The sequence below is a fragment of the Typopeltis vanoorti genome, chromosome 5, assembly GCF_054136105.1.
Source record: "Typopeltis vanoorti isolate ZY-2024b chromosome 5, IOZ_Tvanoo_1.0, whole genome shotgun sequence".
In the NCBI taxonomy this organism is placed as follows: Eukaryota; Metazoa; Arthropoda; class Arachnida; order Uropygi; family Thelyphonidae; genus Typopeltis; species Typopeltis vanoorti.
The window spans coordinates 79353337-79375621 of record NC_143553.1 but is presented as its reverse complement, the minus strand read 5'-3'; the positions used below and the strand labels follow the sequence as shown (position 1 = coordinate 79375621).

The following is a 22285-nucleotide window of genomic DNA, read 5'->3' as shown; positions in this document are numbered from 1 at the left end:
CTAATTCCAGTTCTACAGAAGCCGATACAAGAACTAAAGGGAGCATGCAATTTTTGTATATCAATGCAAGAAGCATTCGAAATAAGAGAGAAGAATTTTTGGCATTAGTCAGTGCAATCTCACCAAAAGGTATAGGCATTAGTGAAACGTGGCTGTCAGCAGAAGATGTGATCACTGGAATTGAATGTGATGGGTACAGTATTTTCATGGAGGATAGAGAAGTTAGAAGAGGGGGAGGAGTATTGTTAATGATAGCTGATGGGCTGCAGCCAAAGAAAGTAGTATATCAAGATGATAAGATATGTGATTAAGAGTTCATTTGAGGGGGTCTGGTGTGAAATAGTGACCATCGCAACCAAATATACAGTTGGATGCTGCTATAGGCCAGGGGAGTACAAGTGGAAGAATACTGAATTCATTCATCAGCAAATTAGTGCAATGAGTGCAGGTTTAGTGATTATTATGGAGGATTTTAATTATGATGATATCAATTGGAAGGAGGAAATGTCACGTGGCAAAAAGGAAATGGAGTTCATACATCTTCTATGAGATAATTACTTGAAACAACACATAACTGAAGGGACACGTGGTGTGAGACTGTTGGACCTGGTCATTGATTCAGAGGATATATGCATAACAAGGTGTCCTTGTTACCTCTAATTGGTGAGAGCAATCATGTGGTATTGAATTGGGAGGTTGCAAAATTTGTGGATTTTTCTGTTAAGAAGGGAATATATACGGTACTACAGGTTAGGCAATTATAACAAGCTTTGGAGTGAGCTTGCAGCCATCCTATGGCAGAACATATTGCAGGGGAAAGATGTTAGCAGTGCACGGAATAAAATCAGCAGCTATCTGAGGAAAGCAATATCAGATTGTGTCTCCATGGTCAGGAAAACAAACAAGATAGGTGTTAGATGGGTGAGCAGTATTATTAAGCTTTATCTGCAAAAGAAGAAAATGTTATGGAGAATGTACAAGGAGAAAGGCAATCAGTACACCCATGAGCAGTACAAAGCTGAAGCTAGGAAGGTTACCAGCATAGTAAGAAAAGCTAAATCAGATTATGAGAAGACCTTAGCCAAGGAGATCAAAGGTAATCCCAAAGTGTTCTTCTGCTATGTGGCAAAGTAAAAGGAAGAATGACTTCAGAAGGATAACTTTAGTGGGTACCGATGGTATTGAGGTGACAAATTCAGATGTAATAGTCGGGTTACTGAGTGATCACTTTTCAAAAGTCTATCACCCAAGTGAGGATATTTCTGTACCTGTAGCAATAACAAATGTGAGAACTGAAGTTAAGAAATCAGAGCTATTTAATATATTGCAAAATTTAAATGCAAACTGTTGTAGGTTTAGATGGAATATCAGTTTGGGTGTTGAGCATATGATGGGGGGTGGGGGGGGGGGGGGGTGGGGGGGGGGGGGGGTGGGGGGGGGGGGGGGTGGGGGGGGGGGGGGGTGGGGGGGGGGGGGGGTGGGGGGGGGGGGGGGTGGGGGGGGGGGGGGGTGGGGGGGGGGGGGGGTGGGGGGGGGGGGGGGTGGGGGGGGGGGGGGGTGGGGGGGGGGGGGGGTGGGGGGGGGGGGGGGTGGGGGGGGGGGGGGGTGGGGGGGGGGGGGGGTGGGGGGGGGGGGGGGTGGGGGGGGGGGGGGGTGGGGGGGGGGGGGGGTGGGGGGGGGGGGGGGTGGGGGGGGGGGGGGGTGGGGGGGGGGGGGGGTGGGGGGGGGGGGGGGTGGGGGGGGGGGGGGGTGGGGGGGGGGGGGGGTGGGGGGGGGGGGGGGTGGGGGGGGGGGGGGGTGGGGGGGGGGGGGGGTGGGGGGGGGGGGGGGTGGGGGGGGGGGGGGGTGGGGGGGGGGGGGGGTGGGGGGGGGGGGGGGTGGGGGGGGGGGGAGAAAGGTAACGAGTGTGGTAAAAAAAGCAAAAGCGGATTATGAAAGGAAACTAGCTTTGCAAGCAAAAGAGAATCCAAAACAGTTCTTTCAATATGCTGCAAGCAAGAAAAAAACTGTACACGGCAAAATGATTTTAAGGAATGACGATGGTAAGGAGGTCACTGAATCAGTCGATATAGTGGAGTTACTGAGCGCGCACTTTGCAAAAGCATTTCATCCAGGTGGTGACATTGAAAAAGTGAAGGAACCATTAGTTTATACGGGAATAGTGATGAATGAAGTGGAGGTGACTAGTTTATTACAGAACCTTAATGTGAACACATCTGTGGGATTGGATGGTATACCGGCACGGGTCTTGCGTGAATCGGCTAAAGAATTATCAATGCCCTTGACCATGTTGTTTAATTTGAGTCTCAGGTCTGGCTTAGTCCCGAAGGTGTGGAAAGAGGGGGAAAATAGTTTCACTGCATAAAGGAGGATCCAAGACTACGGTTGCAAATTACTGACCGATCAGCATATCAGGAGTCGTTGTCAAGGTCTTAGAGAAAGTAGTCAATGGAAAAATACAGGAATGGATTAATGAAAACAAGATACTATACAGGGGACAGCATGGCTTTGTGAAGGGTAGATCATGCTTCAGTAACTTGCGCAAGTTTTATAACAAGGTGACGGCTGAACTGCATAAGGGAAATGGATTTACAGTGATACTGCTGGACCTGGCAAAGGCGTTTGACAGGATACTACATGGAATACTAATCCGTAAACTACAACATATGGGAATGGATATAAGGTTGGTGAGATGGACAGGTGGTTGGTTGATGGAGAGATATCAAAGAGTAGTTTATTCAGGAGTAGAGTCCAAAAGACGGCCTGTGACTAGTGGTGTGCGGCAGGGTTCTATTCTTGGACCACTGCTGTTTAATCTGTTCATTAACGATATAGGGAAGGATCTAAGTGGAACAATTCATTTGTTCGCTGATGATGCAAAGTTGGGTAGGGCAATAGTGAATGCAGAAGATGTCAAAGTCTTGCAGGATGACTTAGATAGATTGGAGTTCTGTGCTAAGGAGAATGGATGTCAATTTAATGTGACAAAATGTAAGGTTATGCATTTTGGGGTGAAAAGATTAGCAGCAGTATACCACATTGGTGGAACTGTACTCCAAGAGATTGATGAGGCCAGGGACTTGGGAGTGTTGGTGGATAGGGAGATGAAGTTTAGGGGGCACACTGCAAAAGTAGCTAAATCAGCTCATCAACTCACTTGGTTGTTGAAAAATACCTTGACGAGCAGAGACAAGCAAGTTATTGTACCTCTGTACCGAGCCTTGATAAGACCTCATCTCGATTACTGTGCCCAGATTTGGTCACCTAGGTTCCTTCTTGATGGGGAGGAGGTGGAGAGGATCCAGAGGCAGTGACTAAGATGATAACAGGTCTATGGAATGAACCATATGAGAACAGGTTGAAGATTTGTGGGTTGCAGAAACTAGTTGATAGGCGGAGGAGGGGAGATATGATTGAGACATTCAAATTGCTAAAGGGATTCTATAGGATTAATTCAGAGGATATTTTTGAGATCAGGACTGGTGGTGGGAGAACTAGGGGACACCTATGGAAGCTGGGCAAGAGTGTGATTAGCAGGGGTGTTAGAGCTGGGTTCTTTACTTTTAGAGTGGTAAATGAGTGGAATAAGCTGCCAGAGTCTGTTGTGGGTGCTATGACGGTGAACAAGTTCAAGACAAGTTATGATAGATACTGTGAGAATGTAATCGCATAGTTGTGTGGACATGATGTTTAGGGCCTCCCTCGATGAGTCTAAGGACTCCTGGAGTCGCCCGAAATAATAATAATAATAATAATTTTTATGGAAGGTCTATGTGACTATTCACTTCGTAAATTGTGACTTTTTAATGAAGCATTTCATAGTTCTTAATTTCCTTTTGTAGGAGCCATGTGAACAATTTTGCATGTTCATTAGTTTTCTTAGCAGGAACCTTGTGAATACAAGTGCATTTTGCTCCCATTACTGTAGTGTTTTGTACTTTCTAACATTAATATTTCTGTGTATATTCAGTTGTCCACTGATATATATTTTACCCAGACGAAGCCAGTATGAGCATGACACATTAGTAAAAGTAGATAATATATCAACTTGTAAACAAAGGATGTCATTAAATACTCCCCAGACCTGGGATTCAGATGTAAGTTATTGATAAGTTAGAACCTAATAATAAATAAAGAGTATCCTATTTTGATGAAAGTATAGTTTCTTAATTATTATTATTATTATTATTATTATTATTATTATTATTGAGGCCTCCATGGAGTCAAAAGACTCATCGTGAGAGGTCCTTCCTAAGAAACACAAAGTCTATCAAGACTCATCGAGGGGAGGTCCCCTACCTGAGAAACACAAAGTCTATCATACCACTCCTTAAATTAATTGACCGTTCTCGCTCTCACCACTCCGTCAGGCAATGCATTACATGGTTCAACCACCCTCCATGCAAAGAAATAACTCCTCACCCGCTTGCAAACAGTTTTGTTTCGTAACTTCTACGGATGGCCTCTTGTCATCACTCCTTCCCGCTGTTCAACCAAAGAACTCCACAGTATCAACCCTGTAACCACTTCTCAACAGTTTAAAAGTCTCAGTCATATCACCTCTCCTTCTATCCACCAAACTCTACACTCCACACTCCCTCAGCCGATCCTCATAACTAACATCGTACAGTCCTGACACCATCTTTGTTATCGGCCTTTGTACCCTTTCCACAGTTAATTTATCCCCTTCAAATCATGGGGACCAAATTTGAGAACAATAGTGTGATCTGTTCAGAGACTTATACAATGGAATGGTAACCCTTTTATCTCTGCATGTCAGTGTCCTTATCATTATTGCAGCAATCCTCTGTGTTACCTTCACTACCTTTGCCATATGGCCCCTAAATTTCAGGTTTCTATCAATCATCAACCCCAGATCTCTTGTCTCCCCTACTTCCTCCAGTATAACTCCTCCTATAGAGTATGCAGCGTCCCATCGATGTTTCCCAAACCTCAAGACCTTACATTTTGCTACATTAAACCGAAACCCCCATTCATTTGCCCATCTATCTCTAGCTTATTCAAATCCTCTTGCAGGGCTACCACATCTGCACTATTACTGTTTAATCCTTCCCAGCTTCGCATCATCCACAAACAACTAAATATCCCCTTGCAATCCATGGATAATGGCAATGATATAAAGGTTAAACAATATAGGTCTCAGTACGGAGCATTGTGGAACCCCACTTGTAACCCTCTGCCTCCTTGAAACTGTCCCACCATACACAACTCTCTGATACCTATCGGACAGCCAATTCTGAATCCAGTTGACCAATCTGATATCCAGACCCACGTGCTGCAACTTAAATATCAGCTTAATAACGGAAAAAACTCACTTAAAAAGATTATTTAATAATATAATTTTCGCCTGTGACACACAGGCGAAAATTATACTATTAAATAATCTTTGTACGTGAGTTTTTTCCGTTATTAATTTTGTATCAATATATCTACTCACGGTATACCTCTTTTAAAACTTAAATATCAGCTTATCATGTGGCACCCTGTGAAATGCTTTTGCTAAGTCTAAGAAAATGGCAGTATATGCCTTACCCTAATCTAATGCTCTTGCAACTTTATTATAAAAGTGTAGCATATTTCTAAAATAAGAGCGTCCCTTCACAAATTCATGTTGAACTCTCATGGATAACACCACCCTCATCTGCCCAATGCTGTATATGGTTCCTCACTACTTTCTCCAAGATCTTACCAGCTGCTCATGACACGTAAACTGGCCTATAATTAGACACTTGCGGTCTGCTACCACCCTTATGCAATGGCACTATCTTACTTTCCTTCCATTCCATGGGCACCTTTCCCGCAGCCAGACTTTCATTGAAAAGCCAGGTCAAAGGCACTGTCAGTTCTCTAGCACATTCTCTCAAAATTCATGGTGAAATACCATCCAGTCCCACAGCTTTACTGACATCCAGAGTACTCAATACTTGAAACACACTCTCCTCCTGTACCTCTTAACCTCGAACCTACCCTATCCTTCAGTATTAAAGTATTAAAACTTACTCCTCCAGGATGAAATACTCCAATAAAGTGTTCATTGAATAATTCCACTATGTCCTCTGAATCAGTCACTCTATTCTAGTCACCCTAGGATTTTCTTTGGATATTAGGGCCAATCTCCTCTCATATTCCAGTTTCGCCTTCCATACCATACTAGTCACTCTTCTGGCATGTTTCTTATATTGTTCATGCATTTTGTGTTCACATGTCTCTTTATATCTCTTCCAATACCTCTTTGTCGCATGCAAGTCCTGCTGAATATTTTTTTGTCATCCACTTTATTCCAAATTGTGTCTTCATTTTCACTCGTGGTATGCAACTTACCATTGCTGCTAACAAATATTCTTTCATAATTTCCCACGCACTAATGATATCCCAGCCTTCCAGTTCCTCCCTCCATGAAACTTCCCCAAGTTGATATCTTAGACTATTATAATCACCTGCCTTATAATTCCACATAAGTTCCCGTCTCTTTGATACTCCTGCATGTCTATTCATTTTCCTAGTCAAAACCATATGGTCATTCTCTCCAACTGGTGGAGAGATGTCATCTGAGTTATTATCAACTCTTGTGATGCTATAACTAAATCCAAAACTCTTGAACCTCTTGTTCCCTTTATTACATGTTGCCTAAGTTATTTGTCCCTCAAGAATTCCATTCCATTATTGCTACATGCATCTTCCTCTCCCCAATTTATACTGCGGTAGTTAAAATCTCTCATAACAATCATTCTTCTTGCACTTGCCAAACTTAACTGTCTTAACCTCTCCTGGTCCCCACCCTGTGTGGGGACCAGGAGAGGTTAAGACAGTAACAACACCCCAATAATATCCTGTCTTGCCCACCTCCACCTCATACTATATACTTTCAAAATCATTAGTATCACTGCATTTCAAAGTCTCCACACTTAGAGGACATAGGTCGTCACTTATCATAAGCAGTACTTCTCCACCACGCTTTCCCTTCTTATCCTGTCGAAAAATGCTGAAACCAGCAAGTCGCTGGTTTCCGCATTTTTTCTATTCCTGTTATTATATCCTCTTCTGTCAATCACGTCTCTGTGATCCCAATAATCTTTGGCCAAGCTGATGCTATCAGTGTCACCAATTCCTCTCCCTTATTCCGAATACTCCTGGCATTAGTATAAAGCATATAAATGCCGTTGTTTCTATACCCAGCATTATCCCCTCTAGACTCCAATGGACTCAGTGTTACCTGATGTTGTCCCCCTTCTCCCAAGTACCCATTCCCATAGGAGGCCACCCCTGCTTCCATCCACACTGGGACACACTGACTGGGTCAAAACAGCAATCTTTCCAGATGCCTACGTCCTTCCTCATTCAAATGTATGCGGTCTCCTTCATACAATTCCTCACTGTCCTCAAATGCTCTCCAAGCATCCACATAGTCCAGTCCTCTCTTGTCACACATTCTAGCTATTATGTCATTCAATATTACCGCTCTTCTGCTCAGCTCTTCATTATCATACCTAAGCAACATGCACACTATCTTTCCTCTCTCTGTCTTCTTCTGTACAGCCTCAAACAAAAATCTCATATCTCTCGCTGCCCGACTTACATTACCACTCAAGTCATTTGTTCATATCTTATCCACCCTTTCACCTCTCTTAATTGCCTTAGCCACTCTTTCTATCATTACTCCTGCAAACACTCCTCATGCATCCGATCTTGAACATCAGGGATCATTGAGTCCCCATACATTATACCTGTTACCATTCCCTCTCTCCTATTGTTTCCATTCTCTCCTCTTCTTTCATTCCTATACGTCTCTCTCATCCCCACTCCTCTACTGCTCCTATTCTCTTTACTAGCATTCCCATATCTCTCTCTCATTCCCTCTCTCCTCCTGTTCTAGCACTCCCATACCTCTCTCTCATTCCATCTCTCCTACTGTTTCCATTCTCTCCTATTTTAGTACTCCCATGCCTCTCTCTCATTCTGTCTCTCCTACTGTTTCCATTCTCTCCTATTCTAGTACTCCCATGCCTTTCTCTCATTCCATCTCTCCTACTGTTTCCATTCTCTCCTATTTTAGTACTCCCATGCCTCTCTCTCATTCCATCTCTCCTACTGTTTCCATTCTCTCCTATTCTAGTACTCCCATGCCTTTCTCTCATTCCATCTTTCCTACTGTTTCCATTCTCTCCTCTTCTGGCACTCCCATACCACTCTCTCTCTCTCTCTCTCATTCCCTCTCTTCCACTGTTTCCATTCTCTTCTAGCACTCCCATACCCCTCTCTCCTCTTCTAGCACTTCCATACCTCTCTCCCCTACTGTTTCCATTCTCTGCTCTCCTATCATTCCCAAAACTCTCTCTCTCTCTCTCTCTCCTCTACTCTGATTGGCCTTGCAGTTATCTCTTCCATTCTCCTAATTTCATCTTTCATACTTCTCCTCTCATTCACAAGACATTCCACCTCCTCTTTCAGCTCATCTATCTCCCTCTGCAGGTCATTCACTCTTAAGCGAAATTCATTCTCTCAAACAAAACCATCTCTTAAACTTTCACAGTCACTCACACCTTCCACACTATCAACTATTATTTTCTCATTCATATTTTTTCTTCATTCTCTCCTATCACACTACTTCTTCCTATATTCATTTCCCATTCCTGGAGCAACAAGGTTGAATATTGATATATCTAATGCATTTATTTCATCCCACTGGCTGCATTTTACACACACATGCATCCCCCTTCCTCTCACAAGCCACATATCTATTTTCCGAGATGCATACATGTCGCCATTTGCGACTGCAGCTGAATCCGCCATCATTGTTAATTATTCAAAATAGTTTCACTAATTAGTGTCAAAAATAAATGCTAAATAAGTATTACAGAGTATAAATAAATAAGAAAAGTACAAACAATTACAAGCAAAAGATAACATTTAAGTACACTTAAGAAATAAAACTAAATACAGTAATGAAAACTTAGTTTCGTCTTGTCTTCCACTGTTATGTATTCGATTCCCACCCTGTTTTCTCTGCAACCAAAATACACAATATCACGACAACAACTAACTTCAAAAAACAATCACCGAAGTGCACTCGTATTCCAGAGAAACAATTTAGCACTCAAAAACGTAGAAAACGGACGACTATTCACCGATTAAAAATCACTTTCTTCAGCACAGCTCAAATTGTTCGCCACGTGCTACCAGAAATATAACAGGAAAATGTAAATTAAATTCCTATCCATCCAATTTCTCAAATTAATTTATAAACCTTCATAGAAGTTCCATTAGTGTAATGTTTGTCATGGTTAAAAATCTGTTGTTTTATATCTCATCCACCAATCCAGAAATATTTGTACAGCATTGTATTGCAGGGTAGCTGGCCTGGTTGGCCAAGTGGTTAGCATATCCACTCTCCAGCTAAGAGGCTGCAGGTGCAAATTCCACTAAGGGCATGGATGTTTGTGATTGTCCTACTAACCAATTACCATATTTACTGTGTCCTGGCTCATTAATCAAGATATGAAGGCTCATTATGAGTGGTACGCATTAACCTTTATTTACATAATACCTCTAATAACTGTCCTTCAACTCATTCACTCTCAAAAGCTTACATGACCACTTCTGGCAGCCCATTCATCATTTACCATCTTTACAAGTAACAAATTTGCCTATCCCTGTCTCACTATCTTGGTCGCTTACCTCTGGAACCTCTCCAGTGCATCATCCCAAGAGAGACTTAGGTGATTTAAATCATTATTATTATTATTACCACCCCAAGACCTCATGGAGTCAAATACTCATCTGGGAGGTCCTTTTATCACACATACAGTTCATCATACCGTGTTTTAAACCCATTCAAACTCTTTGCAGACACCACATTCTCAGGCAAGGCATTCCAATCATTCACAACTCTGCATGAAAAAAACCTGCCTCTCACTCCCCTACTCACACCTTCTTTATACAGTTTCCTGGGATGACCTCTGGTTCTCCCCTGATCTCCCACTATTCTCTGTAAAACTTCTCCATCATTGATCCTATAACAACCCCTTACCAACTTGTAGGTCTCTATCATATTACCCCTATTCCTCCTGTCCACGAGACTCTACAAATTACATCTTCTCAATCTTTCCTCATACTCGACATTCCAGAGGTCACAAGCTACTTTAGTCAGTCGCCTTTCGACCGTTTCCAACATCTCTTCATTCTTATGAAAACCCAGTGACCGAATCTGGGCAAAATAGTCCATGTGTGGCCTAATCAAAGCCTTATACAACGGAACAAGAATCTCCTTACTTCTACACATCAGTGTCCTCCGCATCATTCCCAGAAGCCTTTGTGTTGTCTTCACAATTTTGGCGATGTGTCCCCTAAATTTTAGATCCTTATCCACTATCACCCCCAGATCTCTTATTTCCTCTACCTCCAACAATATATTCTCAACAAGCATAAATTCTGCATTCCAAATTTTAAAACCTTACATTTTGCAACATTGAACTCGCATCCCCATTTCCGTGCCCAATCACTGAATCTATTCAAGTCTTCCTGTAAGGCCACAACATCTTCACTACACTTCATGGTTCATCCCAACTTTGCATCGTCTGCACACAACTGAATATCTCCATCCAAATCTTCACTTATATCATTAATATACAAGTTAAACAGCAATGGATCTAAAACAGACCCCTGAGGCACTCCACTAGTGACTTCCCTGGATATCGCTCCACCATACACAACTTGTTGATATACCTATTAGATAGCCAGCCTCCAATCCAATGCACCAATCTAATATCCAACCTCATCTGCTCAAGTTTGACTGTCAACCTATCATGAGGTACCCTATCAAAAAGCCTTTGCGAAATCCAAGTATATTTCTGTGTATCCTTTTCCTGTCCAAGGAAGCAGTCACTTTATTGTAATAAGTAAGTAGATTACTAAAACATCACCTCCCTTTAGCAAATCCATGCTGTCCATCATGGATAATACCATTGTATCAAACCAACTCTGGATCCTAGTTCTCACAAGCTTCTCCAATAACTTAACCACAACACCTGACACACAGATAGGCCTATAGTTTGATGCTTGAGTTCGATCACCTCCTTTATGAAGTGGCACAATCTTGCCCTCCTTCTACTCCTTAGGAACTTGACCAAGTGCAAGACTCATATTTAAAAAATATGTCAAGGCTGGTGTCAACTCCCTGGCACATTCTTTCAGAATACTTGGTGATATATTATCAAATCCCACAGCCTTATTAACATCTAGTTTACTCAACTCCCCATACACCTCTTGCTCACCTACAGTGAGCAAGAGGTGTATGGGGAGACGCAGGTATATCAGCCTTTACAAGACTGATATGGCTCCCAGTCGTTACTTGGTTTAAAAAATAGTTCAGAAGTCAGCAATCATGTAATTTCAGAAAAAATGAAATGCTTAATTATTGACATAAAAATTTGGAATTCCATTATTGATAAACAAGCCTCAGTAAGACAAGGCAAGTGTTAATGCAAAGAACACCATTAAATATTCAGACATTTTCAGCCGGAGCTATCTGATTTCATTTATTGGATTTCCTAGAACTGAGCAGCATCAGTAAATAATGGTAATAAGTAAGGAACTTACTAGAATACATGTAAAGGGTTCTGCTTTTGTTTTATTTCCTGTTTATTATAAATAGTATTTCATAATAAAAGAGGTGAGAAGAGGAGATTTAATCTATGTTTAATTGTTTTTTCCACTGATTAATGATATAACTGGAAGATCTCCATGTAGCCTTTTAAGGAATTCTGAGAACAGATTATAGCTTTTGACCTGATTTATAGTCTTCACTTTCTTGTGGTGCACTCCATTAATAGGTATCTATGCAAACACTGAAAGAACAAGGACGGGTTTCCAATTTGAGATTTAGCTGAACAAATTGTATTCTTATTGGTTTAGCCTAAATAACATTATGGTACAACATGATAGAATTCAGTACTGGCTGAAGCATTGGCTGGTTGAACATGGCCTGTTTTAGTTGGGGAACCAGGGTGAATAATGAGAAGTCAGTTAGTGGAACAAATCCCAACTCAACATCAACAGAGTTACAGATTGGCACCATCAACATAAGATCTAATAATATTAAGGTCTTGAGAGAAAACAGTGTAGTTTGGAGGAAATTATAGAAGTTAGTACTGCTGTAATTTTTTCATGTGGTACTATCAAATTCTGTACATTCCCTAAGGTTCGTCATCAAATTCCTAATACATATTAGGAATTTGATGATGCTGTATTGGATAGATTAGTAAATAACTGATGTTTTGTTCTTTTAGTAGAGTAGCAATTTTAGTGGACAGCCTACCAATGTATGTGACAGTTTATATACTGTACAGTGAGCATTTAGTGTTATAATCACCTACCCATAATAATTCCACGAATTCTTTTATCTCAGATACTTCATGGAATAATTTCAAATTGAAAATAATATGATCATTCTCAACAACCAGATGCAAGGATGTAATCTGATTCAGTCACATCCTCTGTTGTTAAGACCAAATTTAATACTATTGTTGTTATTTTTACTGCTATTTTTGCCTGTTTTCGTTTAGGTGTCGTTTAGTGCCCCTTATTTTAAAAACATTGGCTTTCACTCAAGAATGAATCCTTAGGGCATTATAAGTGTATTTTAAAGGTAAATATATGCAGAATAATAGTGGAAGAAATTTTGCACATGCTTTGTTTGGATGTCTTCTTTCTCCATACTTCTGCTGTTAGGCTGTTAAAATAACAGGGGGGGGGGGTTGAGACAAGGTAGGAAAATTAATAGAAAACCCCAGGCAGGTTTTCTATTAATTTTCACCAGCTAAATATCCTATCCTGCCCAACTCTGCCTTGTTCCATATACTTTTAATGGCATCGTTATGTGGGGTTTTCTGTACATAAAAACCAGGAAGATCAGGAATGAAAGGAATAATTTTCTGTCACTGATACTGTCGGTCCCAATATTTCTGATGTCACTGAAATCTGATTTTCGGAAGATAAGTGGAATAAAAATAGGCTATATTTTGTCAAGATGGGAAGTAAATAGGGTGGAGAAGTGTTACTGGATAAGTGATATGCAAACACTGAAAGAGTACAACTCATGGAGGATAAGGTCGTTGCCATGACAGAAATGAAGAGGAATACAAAACACAATGTATACTAAACTCTATAATCAGCTGCATGCTGTCATAACCATAAGTTAAATGTAACATAAATTTGCAAAACCTCATATATTAAAAAAAAAAAAAAATTGCACCTACCGCTGATAAGCTTCCAACTATTCCAAATCAGGATATTCTTTACTAATACAGTAATTCTTCATTTAATAAAATATATCACTCCATATTTTCATATTAAAATGTTTTCAAAATTACTTACCATTTTTTGAAATGGCTTCACAAAAGCAAATATATTTAATTTTGTCTTTGGTGCTCTAGTAATGAATATATTTGGATTGTATAAAGTAACAAAACCATAATGAATTGCAGGAAAACGACCAGGAAGAAGTCCCAAATGTACAAAAGAGAAATCTGCCTCCTGCAAGACAAATCAGTTGATTTGTATTTATTAAAAATTAGAGTATTTGTTTATATGTTAATAAATAAGATTCATTTTCCTCTTATGCTAACTGGCTATCAAAGAAAAGCTGTAAGAATGTCAAAGAATTCAACAAACTTATGGGCAATGATGGTTATGCTGTAATTAAAAATGTATCATTAGGATGCTTTCTTATTAATAACTGGTGATCATTAAAGTTCTCTTGTTAGAATTTCCACTAAGCAAAGTTCCAAAGTAAATTACAATAAACATTATATTGTTATAATCCTTTACTATTGTACTCTCTAGGCTGCAGGAAATAGTTGGCACACAAGGCTGTCAAAGATGTCACACTAACAAAGTATGTTTATTATTGTGTGATTTTGAAGTTTGTGCTAAGATAAGATATCAAAGTGTACAATACAGAATAAATTATACTTGTCAAGAAATTATATTCTTGTTTAATCCTGTTTTTTTCATCCCAGTTTATCCTGCTGTTTTTCATCCCGCAAAGCAGACAAATTGCCTTGAGAACTCAACACTACAGGACGTAGGATACACCAGGGTGTAGGGCTCACCACCTTATCCTGTGTGAACAGTTTGAGGTCCAATTAGGCCCAGCTCAAGGCAGGAGCAGAATGGGCAAATGCCACAGGTGGAAAAGTAAAAGGGTGGAAAACTTATGAACAGTTTATCTTACAATTATACTGGAGGCAGAAAAAATTTTAAAAAAAAATTAAATTGGATATGTCATATATTTCCAAAATATAAAATTTTTATATACATATTTATAAAGATAATTATATTTTATTCTAATTATATAAGCTCCAAATAATTTTTATTTTGATAATCCCTGGGACAGAAACAGTTAGATCCAATTTCATTGAGAAAATTTGATTCTCTTATAAATAGAATAATTTCATTTAAGAACCAATTAATTGGAAATTTTTATTTAGTAATTTAATGTTTTAATATAAAAATTTGATATATTAATAAATAATAAATATGAAACTGAAGGGCAGAAAAAAATCTTGCATACACTCAAAAATTTGCTCAAGCCTGCGCTGAGTCTGATGATTAATAAAACCCTCGACATCGCAGGGTAAAAGAAAAATGAGGAGATGAGGTTTAATCCTCTATTGAAATGTAAGCAAACAAAGTTTGCATGAATTAGACAACTTGTATATAGAGACTGGTGAATTTGCATTAATTGTCTTTGTATCTCATACTATAAAATGCACTTCCCTTTGGAAGTGTATAATGCTATGCATTAAGGTCATTACTCAGACTGTTTTCCACCTTTGAGGTCTCATCAGTAGGAGCCAGACCTAGGAAGATATCAAAGTTGAATTAATGCAGAAGTCACATATTTCTCATCCTGTAATAAAAAGGTGCATCACCTTATTTGATTACTTCACATCAGAAATGATCATAGAATTTTTTTTCATTTGGTTATAAAGTAAATTAACACTAGTCTAGAAGATATTTCATGTATAAACTTTGTTTGCTTATAAATTAAAGATGCCAAGAAATTATGTTCTTGGTTTAATCTTTTATCCAAGTGTTAGCAATCAGTTTGTACATGAAGTATTTTCTAGGCTAGTGTTAATTTACTACTTTATAACCAAATATCCAAACCATATAACCAAATAAATCCTTTTGTCACAAGATACCTACCCATAGGTACATCCATCGCCTTTCTTTCACACCACCAAGCTTTAGCAAGTTGCGCTTCAATCATTTGAGACCATATCACCCACTCCCCATTGTGACACTTTTTTTGTAAACCATTGGCATTTGCTTCCAGAAAATATAATGTCTATCTCCCAAACCAAACCCTCTCCAAAGTCTGGGTGAGAAAATATCCATTCTGTCACTTTGCTGAAATGATCCAGATTAACTCTTGCATTCTTAAGATACTATTCAGGCATCTTCAAACCTTCAAGACATTTGCTGACCTTATATGTTCACCAAATGCCTAGATCCTATTATGCACCATATTCCTCACTGCTACAAACCAATATATTTTGGTTAAGCTCAAATGGTTAAGTTAGTCAAATTTACATTAGGTAAGGTATGTAGAGCTATCTTGGGGAGGGGGGGGGGGAGATGCTACAGTACAGTACAACACAGATGTAAATACAAATTTAAGAGACTGTTCTTGGAATGTCACAGCACTACATCCCTTACCTAATATAAATTTGGCTGCTTCACACTAACAAAAATATTGGAGTTTGTCATGAGACCATTAGCTGACTGATTTCCTCTCCATGCCAATAGTGATTGTCAGGATGATAGGATGTGCACTATTTTGAATTTTGTTTGACTTATGGTTGTGCATTCACATCCTATGAAAATGTCTTGGTAACCAAGGCCAACTGTTAATAATTTAGTAGTTAATTATTATTATTATTATTATTATTATTACAGGTATCTACATGGAGTCAGTAGACTCATTGCGGGAGACTCAAACTAGCAAAACAATATCTGTCATATCTCTTCTTGAATTCATTTACAGACGAAGAACTCACAACTAAGTCAGGCAATGAATTCCACTCATTCACCACCCTCCAGGCAAAAAACCTTGTTCTCACACTCTTGTTAACCACACTCTTCTTTAATTGCCAGGGATGGCCTCTTCTTCTTCCATCACTATCACATAGCTGAAACATTTCCCCTGCATCAATCCTATAAAAACCTTTCAGTAATTTAAATGTTTCTATCATAACCGCTCTTCTCCGCCTATCAACCAACCTCTTCAATCCACAAGCTCTCAATCTATCAAAGTAGGGAAAATTTTTACATCACTCACCAACTTAGTCACTCTCCTCTGAACCCTCTCCACAGCCTTCTCATCTCCAAGGAATCCAGGTGACCAGACCTGCGCACAATAATTCCAATGTGGAAGTATCAATGCTTTATAAAGGGGAATAATAACCTCTTTATCTCTGGATGTCAGTGTGTTCCTCAACAACCAAGTAATCCTATGTGCAATCTTGGACACCTTAGCAATATATCCCCTGAACTTCCCTCTCTATCTACTAACACCCCTAAGTCCCTAGCCTCATCAATCTCTTGGAGTACTGTTCCATCAATGTAATACACAGCGTAATCTATTAATCCCAAAATGCATAACTTTACACTTTTCCACATTGAAATGACATTCATTACCTTTTGCCCATTCTACCAGCTTATTTAGCAAACTTTCAACATCAGCTTGATTTTTTATTGCGCTACCCAATATCATCAGCAAACAACTGAATATCTCCCTTTAAGCCATTTCCTAGATCATTTAAATACACATTAAACAACAATGGCCCAAGCACAGAGCCCTGAGGCACACCACTGGTCACCTGCCTCATCCTGGACTCGGCTCCTCCACACACCACCTTCTGGTATCTCTCCCTGAGCCACTCTCCTATCCATATCACCAATTTAGTATCCATTCCCATCTGCTCCAATTTGCGTAACATGTACCATGGGGTATCCTGTCAAAGGCCTTAGCAAAATCCAGAAGTACCACTGTGTAGCCAGCTCCTTTGTCCAACTTAGATGTCATTCTATTACAAAAAGTTAATAGATTGCTAAGGCAGGATCTATCTTTAACAAGACTATGTTGATCTCTATAGAGTATTATATCCTGATCAACCCATTCCTTGAATTTTGTCTTTAACCAACTTTTCCAAAACTTAAATACTGTTATACCACTACTCCTGAGATGGTGATTGGTCTGCAATTAACTACCACAGTTTTAGAGCCACCTTTACAAAGGAACCATCCCAAAAGAGCCAGTGTAGCTCAATGGATGTGGCATTTGCACACCATGGCACTTGGCCGCACAAAGGACGACTTGATTTCAAGTCTAGTTGGTGACTAGAAGAAATTTTTCTAAGTCTTTTTTCGAATGGTTCCTGAGCTAGTCGATCTCTGGCATGGTCAAGCAGGTTTTTTCTCCTGGAAACCCGCGATTTTCTTCTCATAAACTCAAGAAAATCGACCATAGAACCCACACTATTTCAGACATTAAATATATTGTGTTAGGGACCACAAGATGGTGGAACTTGTTGAGCCATTCTCTTCACTGCTTGCATCTTAATTAGTGATAGCCCTGGGCCAGCTATCTCTGATTGGGTTACCAGTGGAGATTGAACTGCCCACTCAGTCTCCAAAAGGTAAATAAGGCTAAAATGCCCTTGCCCACTCCCTATTCAGGAATAAAAAGGTGTTAGCGGGTTTTTTTTTTATCCCAAAATATGTTTTTTCCTTTAAGCAAAAGTATCTTCAGTGTTTTAAGTATCTATACCAAGTTAGATAACGAATATGGTGTTAAATATACTTTTTTACTTAAACCTACTCTGGATTTCTTAAAAGCAAAGTTTCTTGGCCTTATCAGGTTAAAAAGGTGAAACACAAGATGAATGGTAAATAAACAAAAAAAGACCATGTTATGGTCTGCTAAACTAATCACTTTATAGGCAGGGATAGTTTAAAAAAAATTTCATTAACCTTGTCATCAATTTACTAAACAGCAGTGTAATAGCACTGTTGACAGTGATGTCATTATAATGACATCAGTCTGTACACCTTTTCCACTGATTATGTGCTATCCAGTTGTTTTTGACTGTTTGTGTCCTTGTGAACATCTTACTTGGCCTCTTGCTCTTTCTTTCAGCAGCTGTAAGTTCAAGTTCTTTTATGTTGTCCATCCAACTCTTGCAGTTTTCCTCTTTTCATACCCTCAATCTTCCACAGCATAACTGCTTTTCCCAATGGTTTATCTGCCTACATATGTCCAAAGTACATTAACTTCTGTTTAGCGATCGTCACCTCCAAGGAGCATTTTGTCTTTATACTCAAAACCCTTATTAGTCATTCTTGCAGTCCTTGGGATTAAGTCTCCCCTACTCCCATAATAGAAATGAATCAATAAGCTTTCTGATTGTCATACATACAACTCTTATCAAGAGAATTAGATTATCGAGATGATCATGTAATAAGATCAATGAGAATTAGATTCTCATTGATCTTATTACATTTTGCAGTCTGTTGTGATGCACACAATCCAAAGCATTCTTATAATCAATAAAACAGGTGAATACTTTCTTCTGAAATTCTCTTGTTCTTTCCATAATCCAGCTCATGTTTGTTATCTGGCATCTTCAGCTGCCTCTCCAAAAGCCTGCCTGTTGTTGTTGTTGTGGCATTTCTCTATTCACTGATGGCTCTGGCTTTTGTTGGATCACTTTCAGCATACTTTCACTTACATGGAAATTAAAGTGATGGTTCTATAATTCTCACTATTTCTGAATTTGATTTTTTGGAATTGGGATGTTTATTGATGAATTGACGTTTTCCCATCAGCACATTTTCTTCCAAACCTTTGACAAATTCTGTTAATATATTTATTACTTCATCTTCAGCTGCTCTTAGTAATTCCACTGACACTCCATCAGTACCAGGAGCTTTTCTATAGTTGATATCACTTCATTTTTCATTATCACGGATTCCTCAACAAATTTCCTCCTTTTAAATTCTCTTTCAAGATTAATATCTTTTTTGTATAAACTCTCTACATACTCTTTCCATCTTATCTTTTTAAATTTTTTTTTCTTCCATCAAACTTTTTTCCCAAATTACTTTTTATAACTCCTAATTTAGGGATAAACTTCTCAGTAACTTCATTAGTCTTCTAAACAGATCTCTTTCTACCTGTAATGTTGCTTTTTTCAATTTCCTTGCACCTTTTGTTTTTCCTTATGTTTCTTAGTCTATCTCTGAAAATCTGCACTCACTTGTCTAACCCTTTCTTGGTGTTTCTGTTTAATTTTTCTTCTGATATTTGAGTAGCTCCTTCTGCTGACAGCCATTTACAGTCTTTGTTTCTTGTTGCTTTATTTAGATTCTTCTTTGATTTTTCTATGACTGTACATTTTGTTTCTTCCCACATTTTTAATTCTCTTCCTGTGTTCTCCACACTTTTTAATTTTTTAAACTTACTTTAAATGGTTAGTTTACATGATTAACTCAAATTTAAAACTATCCTTTTGTGCCTTCTTAGCCTTAATTTCAATATAACTTCAGCTATTAATCATTCAATATCTATTCCATAGTCTGCACCAGGTAATGTTTTTGCTGCTTGGATAATGTGTGTCTGCCTTCTGCTAGCAACAATATTGGAAGTTCCTCTTTCTCTCTCTCTTCTTCCTCAGTAACAATTTCATTGCTTCCTGACCTGGGTGTCCCATCTTCTAGGCACCATACCACAATAACTTAAGCCTCAGTTCATAAGGTTTCCTTTGGCAAAATATATACAGAAGTGGTTTACCATTGCCTTCACTCTGTGTATTTAGCCCACTATGTAAGGTAGAGTGGAGAGTGGGCAGACTCCCAGTACCTGGGAGAGTGGGCAGACTCCCACTGCAAGAGAAGAAAAGGAAAATAGGAAAGATTCACCCACTATCCCTGGAATACTCTAATAGCATTGGGAAGGGGAATAATAAGAATAAAAGAAAGAAGAGTAGGACCTGTCTAAAGATAATATAACAGATGCCTATTACATGAAATAGGCATCGGTTCTCACTCCTGTACTCACTCAAGTTAGCTCTTGAGGAATTTCCGCACTTACTGCACAGCAAATATCTAGTTTTAAATTGTGGTTTATGCTATATATGTGAGTGCTCAGTCCCTCAGAAATGGCTGTTATGACCATAGTTGAACTTGCCACAGAGATGGAAGTTGGTTTTTAAAATGACAATACTATGAACAGGTTCATGTACGATGATTGCAAAACCACCTTCCATCTCTGTTGCAAGTTCAACTATGGTCACATAGTTGAACTTGCCACACAGGACTCTCCACAAAAAAATTTCTTTCTTTTTATCATCAATTCAAAACATATAGCATTAGTAGTTTGTATGACCACAACTGAAGTTATTTCCATAGAAATATGTCTTACAGTTTCCTGCAGCAATTGAAATTCTCTTCTCACCACCATTCTTTCATTTATTTGGACTTAAGAGAGGTGAAAGGGTGGATGAGATGATTGTGATGGCAGGAAAAAATGACTTCAGTGGTAATGTAAGTAGGGTAGTGAAAGATATGAGATTCTTGCTCGAGATTGTATGAAAGAAGACACAGAGAGGAAAGATAGTGTGCATGTTGCCTATGTACGATAGTGATAAGCTGAGCAGAAAAGCGGTGATATTGAATGGCATAATAGTGAGAATGTGTCAAAAGAGTGGACTGGAATATGTGGATGCTTGGAGTACATTACAGAACAGAGAGGAATTGTATGCAAGAGACCGCTTTCATTTGAATGAGGAAGGACACAGGCATCTGGAGAGATTGCTGTTCTGACCCAGTCAGTGTGTCCCAGTGTGGATGGTAGCAGGGGTGGCCTCTTGTGGGAATGGGTACTTGGGAGAAGGTGGACAACATCAGGTAATGCTGAGCCCAGTGGAGTCTAGAGGGGATAATGCTGGATATAGAAACAGTGGAATTTTTGTGCTTTATACCAATGCCAGGAGTATTCAGAATAAGGGAGAGGAATTTGTGGCACTGATAGCATCAGCTTCCACAAAGATTATTGGGATCACCGAGATGTGGTTGACAGAAGAGGATATAATAACAGGAATTGAAGTCGCTGGTTAGAGCATTTTTCGACAGGATAGGAAGAGAAAGCGTGGTGGAGGAGTACTGCTTATGATAAGTGACGACCTATGTGCTCTAAGAGTGGAGGCTGTGGATGGCAGTGATACTAATGATTTTGAAGGTATATGGTGGGGCAAAACAGGCTATTTAGTGGAGTGTTGTTACAGACCAAGGAGCACACAGGGTGGGAACCAGGAGATGTTAAGAAAGTTAAGTTTGGCAAGGCCAAGAAGAATGATTGTTATGGTAGATTTTAACTACAGCAATATAAATTGGGGAGAGGAAGATGCATGTAGCAATAAGGGAATTGAATTTCTAGATTTCTTGAGGGACAAATGTCTTACGCAACATGTAATAGAGGGAACAATAGGTTCAAGAGTTTTGCATTTGGTTATAGCATCAGAAGTGTTGATATTAACTGAGATGACATTTCTCCCACCAGTTGGAGAGAGTGACCATATGGTTTTGACTTGGAAAATGAATAGACATGCAGGAGTATCAAAGAGATGGGAATGTATGTGGAATTATAAAGCAGGTGAATAATTATAATAGTCTTAGACGTCAACTTGGGGAAATTTTGTGGAGGGAAGAATAGAAAAAACGGTATATCATTAGTGTTTGGGAGATTGTGAAGGAATATTTGTTAGCAGCAATGGTAAGCTGTATTCCACTAGTGAAGAAGAGGGCACAATTTGGAGTAAAGTGGATAACAAACAATATTAAACAGGAACTGCATACGAAAAAGAGGCTATGGAAGAGACATAGGTGAAGAGAAGATGCATGAAGATTATACGACACAGGCCAGGATAGTGACAAGTATGATAAGGATGGTGAAACTGGAATATGAGAAAAGATTGGCCCTTAGATCCAAAGAAAATCCTAGGGAATTTTTTAACTATGTGGCCAGTAAGAGGAGAAATGACTGTGGAAGAATGATATTGTGGGATAAAAATGGCAATAGAGTGACTGATGCAGAGGACATAGTGGAATTATTCAATGAACACTTTATTGGAGTATTTCATCTTGGAGGAGTTAATTTTAATACTAGAAGGATAGGGTAGGTTCGAGGTTTAGAGGTACAGGA

At 39.3% G+C, this 22285-nt stretch overlaps 1 protein-coding gene across 1 annotated transcript in view; it reads right to left on the bottom strand.

The window, feature by feature from the left end:
* The window catches only part of LOC150106581 (uncharacterized), a 267472-nt gene extending 253671 nt beyond the window's left edge, over positions 1–13801 (bottom strand). Inside the window, exon 1 of the mRNA XM_090393206.1 lies at positions 13393–13801. Within this exon, the coding sequence (XP_090249332.1) occupies positions 13393–13395 (3 nt within the window). The 5' untranslated portion in view covers positions 13396–13801. The remainder of the gene's footprint in view (positions 1–13392) is intronic.
* Positions 13802–22285: the final 8484 nt, after the last annotated feature.